General features: G+C 46.7%; 1 protein-coding gene across 2 annotated transcripts in view; it reads left to right on the forward strand.

Annotated features, from left to right (window-relative positions):
* fbxo41 (F-box protein 41) overlaps positions 1-13,300 on the forward strand; it is a 117,213-nt gene that overhangs the window by 26,434 nt on the left and 77,479 nt on the right. For both annotated transcript variants that reach the window (XM_078400474.1, XM_078400561.1), the window contains exon 3: positions 6,321-6,531. In XM_078400474.1, the coding sequence (XP_078256600.1) occupies positions 6,321-6,531 (211 nt within the window). The remainder of the gene's footprint in view (positions 1-6,320; positions 6,532-13,300) is intronic.

A 13,300-nucleotide genomic window follows, 5' to 3' on the forward strand; every position in this document is an offset into this window, starting at 1 on the left:
TTTACGAGTCGTCCTCAATTACAGGAGAGGTGCCAGAAGACTGGAGGGTAGCAAATGATGTGACTCTTTTCAAGAAGGGGCAAGTTGAGCCAAAGGGGCTGTTTCCACACTGTATCACTCTATGACTATGACTATGATACAGTGTGGAAACAGGCCCTTCGTCCCAACTTGCCCACACTGGCCAACAATGTCCTAGCCACATTAGTTTCACCTGCCCGTGCTTGGTCCTTATCCCACCAAAATTGTCCTATCCATGTACCTGTCTAACTGTTTCTTAAATGTTAGGATAGTCCCAACCTCAACTACCTCCTCTGGCAGCTTATTCCATACACCAGCCACCCTTTGTGTGAAAAGGTTACCCCTCGGATTCTTATTAAATGTTTTCCCCTTCACCTTAAACCAATGTCCTCTGATCCTCGATTCCCCTACTCTAGGCAAGAGACTTGGTGCATCTATTCCTCTCATGATTTTATACGCCTCAATAAGATCACCCCTCATCCTCCTGCGCTCCAAGGACTATCGTCCCAGCCTACTCAACATCTCCCTATAGATCAGATCCTCTAGCCCTGGCAACATCCTTTTAAATCTTCTCTGTACCCTTTCCAGCTTGACAATAATAATAATAATAATATATTTATTTTATATAGCGCCTTAACACATGCACAAAGCGCTTTACAAATACAATTAACATAGAAACAAACAGACAAACTATCCTGACGGAAAAGCGGCGAATAATCAACGCCAGCGTCCTCTCACGTCAGGGTCCGGCAGTAGACATTAAAGAACACAAGACACACAGATACAATTTTTTACACAAAACAGCCATCACAGTGATTGCTCTAGGCATACCCTCACTGTGATGGAAGGCAAAGTCTTATCTCCTCCTCGTTCTTCTCCCGTGGCGCCACGAGGCGATCGAGGCTCCCAACCCCTTGAAGCCCCCACCGGGCGATGGAAAGTCCCAGGGTCGAGCCGAGCAGGCCGATGAAAGTCCTGAGCCCCCACCGGGCGATGGAAAATGCCGCGGCCGAGCCACGCAGGGCGATGAGAGTCCTGAGCCCCCACCGGGCGATGTAAAGTGCTGCGGCCGAGCCACGCAGGGCGATGAGAGTCCTGAGTCCCCACCGGGCGATGTAAAGTGCTGCGGCCGGGCCACGCAGGGTGATGAGGGGCCTGCGGGCGGGTTGATCGTGCCTCGTGCTTCAGGGCGGTCGAAGCTGCTGCGGCTGGAGCTCCCAAAAGCCGGTCGCCAGCCAGGGACCTGCGAACTCCCGATGTTGCGGTCTGCAGGGCCCACGGCCGAAGCCTCCGAGATGGTAAGTCCAGGCCCTGCGACCGGAGTCTTCGAGGTCGATCCCAGCTGGAGGCCGCCGACTCCACGATGTTAGGCCGTAGCGCGAACGGAGATACGACACGGTAAAGGTCGCATCTCCGTTGAGGAGGAGATTTAAAAAAAGGTTTCCCCCAACCCCCCCACCACCCCCCTACATACACAGAATTAAAAATAAAACAAAACGTACATTTAACATCAACATTGACTAAAAAACACAACAAAAAAAACGGAGAGACTGCCGGTGAGCCGCAGCTGCAGAACACAGCCACGCCCCAATGTCTTTCCTATAACATGGTGCCCAGAACTGAACACAATACTCTAAATGCGGCCTCACACACCAACATATACATCTCCAACATGACCTCCCAACTTCTATACTCAATAATGTAGGAAGGAACTGCAGATGCTGCTTTAAACCAAACATAGACACAAAATGCTGGTGTAACTCAGCGGGACAGGCAGCATCTCTGGATAGAAGGAATTCTACCCAGAGATGCTGCCTGTCCCACTGAGTTACTCCAGCATTTTATGTCTATACTCAATACTCTGACTGATGAAGGCCAATGTGCCAAACTCCTTTTTGACCACCCTATCTACCTGCGACTCGATCTTCAAGGAACTATGCACCTATACTCCTAGATCCCTCTGCTCTACAATGCTCCCCAGAGGCCTACCATTCACTGTGTAGGTCCTGCCCATGTTAGACTTCCCAAAATGCAACACTGTATTCTCTGTATTAAATTCCATCAACCATTTCTAAGCCATTGATCAAGGTCCTGCTGCAATCTTTCACAACAATCAAGACATTTTTCACGTCAATCTCAAGTACAACAGGTAGAGCAAAGGGGAAGGCACAAAATGCATAAGATACTCAGCATTGTAATGCATCAGTGACAGAGACGATGGGATAGAGGTGAATTACAGTACCGTTATGGAAGGACCATTCAGAAACCTGATAACAGAGGGGAAGAATCCGTTCTTTATCTTCTACCTGATGAGAGCATGGGGAAGGAGAAAGGAATGGGTGGGACATGTTTTTGATTATGTTGGCTGCTTTTTTGATGTAGCGTGAAGTGTAGGTGAAGTTAATAGTGAGGAGTCTGGTCTATGTGATGGACCGGGCTACATCTACAACCCTGCAATTTCCTTGCAGTCTTGGGCAGAGCTGTTCCCAAACCAACCTGTGATGCAACCCAACTATGCTTTCTATGGTGCATCTGTAGAAGTTTGTACGAGTTATTGGAGGGTGACCTGATGTACATTTATAAAATCATGAGAGTCATAAGGAGGCTATATATTCAGAGTATGTTTCCCACTGTGGGAAATGACATCCTCAGTCTCCCGGCTGATCTTGGGGTAGCCCATCTGCTGCTCCAGTTCCCTAACGGGGCCTGTATTCAAGAGAGAGTAAGATAGAGCTCTTAGGGCTAAGCAGAATCGGGGGATATGGGGAAGAAGCAGGAATGGGGTACAGATTTTGGATGATCAGGCATGCTTATATTGAATGGCGGTGCTGGCTCAAAGGGCCGAATGGCCTACTCCTGTACCTACCTTCTATGTTTCTATGTTAGGAGCTGCAGGTGGTCACACTTCCCACACATGTAGTCCTCAGGGACTCAAAGTCTCCCTCACCTCCCCCTGCAGGAGGAGCGTACAATCACTCGAACTGCCATCCTCACTGCACGAGACCATGCACAATACAATATATTCCTTTATTCGTCCCACACCGGGCAAATTTGACTGTGTCAAACAAAACACAGACTGGACCTTATCTTGCTTTTTTACTTTAGAGATACAGCATGGAAACAGGCCGTATTGACCAGCAATCACCCCGTACACTAGCACTATCCAACACACTTGGGATCATTTACAATTTACAGAAGCCAATTAGCCGACAAGTCTCTGTAGTGTGGGAGGAAACTGGAGCATCCGGAGAAAACCCAGGCGGTCACAGGATGAATGTATAAACTTTGTGTAGATCGCATCGAACCCGGACCGCTGGCGCTTTGAGGAAACCATTCTGCTGCACCACTGGGCTGCTCTTACCATCTCCGCAGAACCAAAGCCTCACACTTACCCTCCACACAGCATTTAAACCTTGAGCCAAAGCCTCACACTTACCCTCCACACAGCATTTAAACCTTGAGCCACAGCCTCACACCTCGCCTCAACAGGGCGCGCTACCTTCACAGGGTTGAGCCTCCAGTATCTATCTTCCTTTTGTGCACCAGCGAACTAGTCACTCAAGGATCTCTGCTCTCTGCTCGTCCAAATGAAACTCGCATCATCTCAGCTTGTTAATTGTGGTTGAGGCAGATGCAATTGTGGTGTTTCTGAAACATTTAGATAGGCATATGGATATGGGGGGACATGGACCACGTGTAAGCAGATAAACGTCGGTCTTGGCATCATGTTCGGCACAGACATTAGAACGGAGATGAGGAAAAACTTTCTCAGTCAGAGAGTTGTGAATCTGGAATTCTCTGCCTCAGAGGGCAGTGGAGGCCAATTCTCTGGATGCTTTCAAGAGAGAGTTAGATAGAGCTCCTAAGGATAGCGGAGTCAGGGGGTATGGGGAGAGGGCAGGAGCGGGGTACTGATTGTGGATGATCAGCCATGATCACATTGAATGACGGTGCTAGCTCGAAGGGCCGAATGGCCTCCTCCTGCACCTATTGTCTATTGACATTGTGGGCCCTGGGGCTGTTCATGTGCTATTCTATGTTTTATGAGTGGAAATCTTAGCTATGAAGAAAGATGGCAAAGGCTGTTTGTAGAGTAGAGCATAAAAACAGACCCTCTGGCTCCCCAGTGTCCTTGCAAACTGTTTATCTAATACCTGTCCACACTAATCCTCTGAAGAAGGGTCTCGACACAAAATGTCACCTATTTTCTCCAGAGATGGTGTCTGAGCCGCTGAGTTATTCCAGCTTTTTGTGATCACCAATATACTGAGATGGGTCTCCAGATGGGTATGCAGCAGTTGGGCTGAAGGGCCTCTTCCCACTCTGTATTACTCTCTGATGCTGAACTGTGAACACTTATTTGTTGTACAATATTCACAAAAGCAACCCTCTAACACTCACTGACTCCTATTATCAGATCAATATTGGATCCAATATGAGCAAAAGAGGAAAACTCCTGAACATAAATCTCAGAAAACGGGGCTTCCCCTCCTCCATTATAGATGAGGCTCTCACTAGGGTCTCTTCTACATCCCGCAGCTCCGCTCTTGCTCCCCCTCCCCCACTCGCAACAAGGACAGAATCCCCCTCGTTCTCACCTTCCACCCCACCAGCCAGCGGATCCAACATATCATCCACCAACATTTCCGTCACCTACAACGGGACCCCACCACTGGCCATATCTTCCCATCCCCTCCCCTCTCTGCGTTCCGCAGAGACCGTTCCCTCCGTAACTCCCTGGTCCACTCGTCCCTTCCTACCCAAACCACCCCAACCCCGGGCACTTTCCCCTGCAACCGCACGAGATGCAACACCTGTCCCTTTACCTCCCCCCTCAACTCCATCAAAGGACCCAAACAGTCTTTCCAGGTGAGACAGAGGTTCACCTGCACCTCCTCCAACCTCATCTATTGCATCCGCTGCTCTAGATGTCAACTTATTTATATCGGCGAAACCAAGCGCAGGCTCGGCGATCGCTTCGCTGAACACCTGCGCTCGGTCCGCATTAACAAAACTGATCTCCCGGTGGCCCAGCACTTTAACTCCCCCTCCCATTCCCAGTCTGACCTCTCTGTCATGGGCCTCCTCCAGTGCCATAGTGAGGCCCGCCGGAAATTGGAGGAGCAGCACCTCATATTTCGCCTGGGCAGTTTGCGGCCCGGTGGTATGAACGTCGACTTCTCCAACTTCAGATAGCTCCTCTGTCCCTCCCTTCCCCTCCTCCTTCCCAGATCTCCCTCTATCTTCCTGTCTCCACCTATATCCTTCCTTTGTCCCGCCCCCCTGACATCAGTCTGAAGAAGGGTCTCGACCCGAAACGTCACCCATTCCTTCTTTCCCGAGATGCTGCCTGACCTGCTGAGTTACTCCAGCATTTTGTGAATAAATACCTTAGATTTGTACCAGCATCTGCAGCTATAACTGAGGTCTGGGCTGCTGGCCTTGCCGAGGCAGGGTGAGATGTAGATGGAGTCAGTGGAAGGGAGGTTGGTTTGTGTGATGCATTTACAATTCGCTGCAATTTTTTGCAGTCTTGGGATCATACAGAACATGTATAAAATGGCGAGAGGAATTGATTGAGTCTTTTGAGCAGAGTAGGGGAATCAAGAACCAGACACCATAGGTTTAAGGTGAAAGATTTAATAGGAACCTGAGGGGCAACTTTTCATACAGTGTGTGGTGGGTATATGGAACCTGAGGGGCAACTTTTCATACAGTGTGTGGTGGGTATATGGAACCAGAGGAGGGGGTTGTGGCAGGTACAGCATAGAAAGTAGAAGTGCAGCACAGGAACGGGCCCTTTGGTTCATACGTCTGTGCCAAACATCTTACCAAGATAAACGAATACCATTTGCATTCACATGATCCATGACCCTCCATTCCCTGCATATCCATGTGCCTATTTAACCTTCTTAAATGCCACAATCTCCACCACCCCTGACCGCACCATCTAGGACCCACCGCTCTCTGTGCAGAAAGAAAAGCCTGCACATCGCCTTTAAATTATTTTAAACTACATTTTAAAGACATTTGGACAGGTACATGGATAGGAAAGGTTTAGAGTGATGTGGGCCAAACATGGGAAATGGCACTAGTTTAGATGGGAGATCTTGATCAGTGTGGATGAGTTGGGCTGAACGGCTTGTTTCTGTGCTGAATGGCTCTAGAACGCTAATTTAAAAGTTTAGTTAGGTCTGTAAAATATATATTTTTTAATCTATGCATTGCTGATGGTGTGAAAATATAAGGCAGTTGAATTGTCAGCTTTTTATGTTGAAGTGTTTTTGTCTTGGTTTTTGCAGGGAGGTGTTGCAGATCGATCAGTTTTTACAAGACACGGCAGCACGAGAAGCTAACGCGAAGGTCCGCCTGCAGCAGTTCATCGAGGAGCTTCTGGACAGAGCGGACAGGGCAGAGAAGCAGCTGATGGTCGTCAGCAGTTGTGGATCAACACCAAACGGCAGCCTGGGGCGATGCAGCAATCTCGGGGCAAAGGGAGCTGGCAGACAACAGGTATGTGGGGGAAGGAACTGCAGATGTTGGTTTACACCGAAGATAGTCATAAAATGCTGGAATAACTCAGCGGGACAGGCAGCATCTCTGGAGAGAAGGAATGAGTGATGTTTCAGGTTGAGATCCTTCTTCAGACTGAGAGACACAGATAAGGAAGGGTAAGGTATGAAAATGAGACGTCAAAAGAGAAGTGGAGGGATGGTAGAGAGTAACCCTTGCTTTCCCTCTCCATCCCTCCCACTTCCTAGTTCTTCAACCAGTCTGACTGTCCCCATGATTCAATTCTATCTCTTTGCGCTTCGTTGTCAACTTATCCTACCTAACAATGATCTACTCTACATTTTCCTTGATCGTCATCTCATTTGATGCCTCATCTTTACACCTTGCCCTTCTTTATCTCTGAGTCTCCCTCTCCCCTGACTCAGTCTGAAGAAGGGTCTTGACCAGAAACAACACCCATTCGTTCTATCCAGAGATGCTGTCTGTCCCGCTGAGTTACTCCAGCATTTTGTGTCTGACTGGTATGTGGGTTCAATTAATAAGGAAATCAAAATCTAATCTGAACATAGATCAGTACAGCACAGGAACAGGCCCTTTGGCCCACAATGTCTGTGCCCAACATAAGTTCATCAGTTCGAGGTGCAGAATAAGACCATTCAGCCCATCAAGTGAACCCCGCCATTCAATCATGGCTGATCTTTCTTTCTCTCTCAGCCCCATTCTCCTGTCTTCACCCATAACCCTGACACCCTTACTAATCAAGAATCTGCCAATCTCCACCTTTTAAATATCCATTGACGGCCTCCACAGCTGTTTGTGGCAATGAATTCCACAGATTCACCACCCTTTTTCATGCCAAGGCCATCCCTTATCTGGCTGCATATGATCCATATGCCTCCATTCCCTACATATCCATGTGCCTATTCAAAACTCTCTTCAATGCCTCTACTACCACCACCCCTGACAGCACATTCCCAGCACTGCCCATCCTCTGTGTAAGAGGGTCCCACACATCACCTTGAAACTTTGCACTCTCACCTTAAAGCTATGACCTGCTGAGTTTCTCCAGTGCGTTGCATCTTGCTCAAGATTGCAGCATCTGCAGTCTCTTGTGTCACCCAAATCTAATCTGACGTGAAATTAAAGAACAAAGCTACCTGAAAATAGAATCGGTTTTCTCAACTTGGTGAGAACCAAATCATTGGTGAAAGCACACTTAAATACTGTGTGTAGTTCTGGTCACACAGTTGGATAGCAGTGACAGGATTGGTCAAAGTCAGCATGGTTTATGAAGGGGAAATCATGCTTGACTAATCTTCTGGAATTGTTTGACGATTTAACAAGTAGAATGGATAAGGGAGAGCCAGTGGATGTGGTGTATCTTTACTTTCAAAAAGCCTTTGACAAGGTCCCAAGCAAGAAATTAGTATGCAAAATTAGAGCACATGGTACTGGGGGTAGGGTATTGACATGGATAGAGAACTGGTTGGCAGACAGGAAGCAAAGAATAGGAATTCACGGGTCCTTTTCAGAATGGCAGGCAGTGACTGGTGGGGTGCCACAAGGCTCGGTGCTGGGACCCCAGTTATGTACAATATATATATATTCACAATTTAGATGAGGGAATTGTATAGAAGTTGGGAGGTCATGTTGCAGTTGTACAAGACGTTTTTGGAGACCGCATTTAGAATATTGTATTCAGTTCTGGGCACCATGTTATAGGAAAGATATAGGAAACTCACTACCCCAAACCGTTAGAGACTCCTCCACACTCACCACATTCAAAACATCGCTGAAGTCTCACCTGTTCAGTACTGCCTTCAACCACTGAAGGTCACCTCACCTTCTGTCTCCTTTCTCTGTTCGTTTATTTATTTACTTATTTATCTATTTATTAATTTCCCTATGTTCTCTAAATCTCTGTAAAGCGTCTTTGAGTATATGAAAAGCGCTATATAAATAAAATACATTATTATTATTATTATTATTATTGTCAAGCTTGAAAGGGTTCTTATCTGAAATTATTATCTGAATGGTGTCAGATTAGGAGAAGGGGAGGTGCAACGTGTGCCTGGGTGTGCTTGTACATCAGTCACAAAGTAAGCATGCAGGTACAGCAGGCAGTCAAGAAAGCTAATGACATGTTGGCCTTCATTCTCAGAGCATTTGAGTTTAGGAGCAAGGAGGTCCTACTGCAGTTGTGCAGGGCCCTAGGGAGACCTGCATGCTTACTCACACAACCTGCATGCTTACTTTGTGACTGATGTACAAGCACACCCAGGCACACGTTGCACCTCCCCTTCTCCTAATCTGACACCATTCAGATAATGACTTAGACGAAGGGATTAAAAGTACCATTAGCAAATTTGCAGATGATACTAAGTTGGGGGGTAGTGTGAATTGTGAGGAAGATGCAATAAGGCTGCAGGGTGACTTGGACAGGTTGTGTGAGTGGGCGGATACATGGCAGATGCAGTTTAATGTAGATAAGTGTGAGGTTATTCACTTTGGAAGTAAGAATAGAAAGGCAGATTATTATCTGAATGGTGTCAAGTTAAGAGGAGGGGAAGTTCAACGAGATCTGGGTGTCCTAGTGCATCAGTCAATGAAAGGAAGCATGCAGGTACAGCAGGCAGTGAAGAAAGCCAATGGAATGTTGGCCTTCGTAACAAGAGGAGTTGAGTATAGGAGCAAAGAGGTCCTTCTACAGTTGTACCGGGCCCTGGTGAGACCGCACCTGGAGTACTGTGTGCAGTTTTGGTCTCCAAATTTGAGGAAGGATATTCTTGCTATGGAGGGCGTGCAGCGTAGGTTCACTAGGTTAATTCCCGGAATGGCGGGACTGTCGAATGTTGAAAGGCTGGAGCGATTGGGCTTGTATACACTGGAATTTAGAAGGATGAGGGGGGATCTTATTGAAACATATAAGATAATTAGGGGATTGGACACATTAGAGGCAGATAACATGTTCCCAATGTTGGGGGAGTCCAGAACAAGGGGCCACAGTTTAAGAATAAGGGGTAGGCCATTTAGAACGGAGATGAGGAAGAACTTTTTCAGTCAGAGGGTGGTGAAGGTGTGGAATTCTCTGCCTCAGAAGGCAGTGGAGGCCAGTTCGTTGGATGCTTTCAAGAGAGAGCTGGATAGAGCTCTTAAGGATAGCGGAGTGAGGGGGTATGGGGAGAAGGCAGGAACGGGGTACTGATTGAGAGTGATCAGCCATGATCGCATTGAATGGCGGTGCTGGCTCGAAGGGCTGAATGGCCTACTCCTGCACCTATTGTCTATTGTCTATTGACCACACCTGGAGTATTGTGTGCAATTTTGGTCCCCTAATTTGAGGAAGGATATTATTGCTATTGGGGGAGTAGAGCGTAGGTTCACCAGGTTCATTCCCGCGATGGCGGGACTGCCATATAATGAAAGAATGGGTCGACTGGGCTTGTATTCACTGGAATTTAGGATAGAAACAGAAACATAGAAAATAGGTGCAGGAGGAGGCCATTTGGCCCTTCGAGCCAGTACCGCCATTCATTGTGATCATGGCTGATCATCCACAATCAGTAACCCGTGCCTGCCTTCTCCCCATATCCCTTGATTCCACTAGCCCCTAGAGCTCTATCTAACTCTTTTTTAAATTCATCGAGTGAATTGGCCTCCACTGCCCTCTGTGGCAGAGATTTCCACAAATTCACAACTCTCTGGGTGAAGAAGTTTTTTCTCATCTCAGTTTTAAATGGCCTCCCCTTTATTCGTAGACTGTCGCCCCTGGTTCTGGACTCCCCCAACATGGGGAACATTTTTCCTGCATCTAGCTTGTCCAGTCCTTTTATAATTTTATATGTTTCTATAAGATCCCCTCTCATCCTTATAAATTGCAGTGAATACAAGCCTAGTCTTTCAAATCTTTCCTCATATGACAGTCCCACCATCCCAGGGATTAATCTCGTGAACCTACGCTGCACTGCCTCAATAGCAAGGACATCCAACCTCAAATTAGGAGACCAAACTTGCACACAATACTCCAGGTGTGGTCTCACCAGGACCCTGTACAACTGCAGAAGGACCTCTTTACTCCAGTACTCAAATCCTCTCATTATGAAGACCAACATGCCATCAGCTTTTTTCATAGCCTGCTATACCTGCAAGTTTACTTTCAGTGACTGATGTACAAGGACACCCAGGTCTCGTTGCACTTCCCTTTTTCCTAATCTGACACCATTGAGATAATAATCTGCCTCCTTGTTCTTGCTGCCAAAGTGGGTAACCTCACATTTATCTACAGTATACTGCATCTGCCACGCGTCTGCCCGCTCACTCAACTTGTCCAAGACACCCTGCAACCTCCTAGCATCCTCTTCGCGGTTCACACTGCCACCTAGCTTTGTGTCATCTGCAAATTTGTTAGTGTTACTTTTAATTCCATTATCTAAATCATTAATATATATTGTAAATAGTTGCGGCCCCAACACCGAGCCTTGCGGCACTCCACTCGCCACTGCCTGCCATTCTGAAAAGGACCCGTTTGTTCCTACTCTTTGCTTCCTGTTTCCAACCAATTCTCTATCCATGTCAACACCCTACCCCCAATACCAAATGCTCTAATTTTGCCCACTAATCTCCTGGTGTGGTACCTTATCAAAGGCTTTCTGAAAGTCCAGATACACTACATCCACTGGTTCTCCTTCATCCATTTTACTTATCACATCCTCAAAAAATCTAATTTTACTTATCACATCCTCTAAATCTAAATCTAAAATCTAAATCTAAAAAAATTCCAGAAGATTAGTCAAGCAGGATTTCCCTTTCATAAATCCATGCTGACTTGGACCAATCCTTTTACTGCTATCCAAATGTGCAGTTATTACTTCTTTAATAATTGACTCCAGCATCTTCCCCACCACCAAAGTCAGGCTAACTGGTCTATAATTCCCCGTTTTCTCTCTCGCTCCTTAGTCCCATCAGTCTACCCAATACTATTTCTCGCCTAGTGCAAATTTCTTTCAGTTCCGCTATCCCCCTAGATCATCTGTCCTCTATCCTTCTATCCTTCTTTATATTCTTGGCCAGCTTACCCTCGTACTTCATCTTTTCAGCCCGTATTGCCCTTTTTGTTACCTTCTGTTGTCCTTTGCAAGTTGCCCAATCCTCCGACTTCCCGCTACTCTTTGCTATGTTATACACCTTTTGGTTTTATTCTAACCCTAACTTTCCTTGTCAGCCATGGTTGCCTCTTACTCCCCTTAGAATCGTTCTTCCTCTTTGGAATGAAATGATCCTGCATCTTCTGGATCAAGCCCAGAAATTCCTGCCATTGCTGTTTCACCGCCATCCCTGCTAGGATTCTTTTCCAGTCGACCTTGGCCAGCTCCTCTCTCATGCCTTCATAGTCCCCTTTGTTCAACTGCAACACTGACACTTCCGATTTAACCTTCTCCCTCTATAATTGCAGATTAAAACTTATATTATGGTCACTACCTCCAAGCGGTTCCTTTACCTTGAGTTCTCTTATTAAATCTGGTTCATTGGACAACACTAAATCCAGAATTGCCTTTTCTCCGGTAGGCTCCAGTACAACCTGCTCTAAGAATCCATCTCGGAGACACTCTGCAAACTCCCTTTCTTGGGGTCCAGAACCAACATGATTTTCCCAGTCTACCTGCATATTGAAATTACCCCATAACCACAGTGGCATTACCTTTGTTACATGCCAGTTTTAACTCCTGCTGCAACGTACACCCCATATCCAGGCTACTATTTGGGGGCCAGTAGATAGCTCCCATTATAGTCTTCTTACCTTTGCAATTCCTTAACTCTATCCACAGTGACTCTACCTCGTCAGTCCCTATGTCACCCCTCGCAAGGGACTGAATTCCATCCCTTACCAACAGAGCTACCCCACTGCCTCTGCCCACTTGCCTGTCCTTTCTATAGGACGTATAACCCTGAATATTCAGTTCCCAGTCACGATCCTCCTGCAGCCACGTCTCTGTAATCCCCACAATGTCATATCTACCAATCTCTAACTGAGCCTCAAGCTCATCCACTTTACTTCTTATACTTTGCGCATTCATGTATAATACTTTTAATCCTTACTCGTATCCCTTTGTGAGCTTTCTGTCCCGGAGGGGATCTTATAGAAACATATAAAATTCTTAAAGGATTAGACAGGCTAAAAGCAGGAAAAATGTTCCCGATGTCGGGGGAGTCCAGAACCAGGGGTCACAGTTTAAGAAAAAGGGGTCGGCCATTTAGGACTGAGATGAGGAGAAACTTCTTCACCCAGAGAGTTGTGGATCTGTGGAATTCTCTGCCACAGAAGGCAGTGGAGGCCAATTCACTGGATATTTTCAAGAGGGAGTTAGATTTAGCTCTTAGGGCTAAAGGAATCATGGGATATGAGGAAAAAACAGGAACGGGGTACTGATTTTAGATGATTCGCCATGATATGGGGGGATCTTATTGAAACATATAAGATCATTAAGGGATTGGACACGCTAGAGACAGGAAACGTTCCCGATGTTGGGGGAGTCCTGAACCAGGGGCCACAGTTTAAGAATAGGGGTAGGCCATTTAGAACAGAGACAAGGAAGAACTTTTTCACTCAGAGAGTTGTGAATCTGTGGAATTCTCTGCCTCAGAAGGCAGTGGAAGCCAATTCTCTGGATGCTTTCAAGAGAGAGTTAGATAGAGCTCTGAATGATAGTAGAGTCAGGAGATATGGGGAGAAGGCAGGAACGGGGTACAGATTGTGCATGATCAGCCATGA

Source organism: Rhinoraja longicauda, chromosome 1, assembly GCF_053455715.1.
Source record: "Rhinoraja longicauda isolate Sanriku21f chromosome 1, sRhiLon1.1, whole genome shotgun sequence".
NCBI lineage: Eukaryota > Metazoa > Chordata > Chondrichthyes > Rajiformes > Arhynchobatidae > Rhinoraja > Rhinoraja longicauda.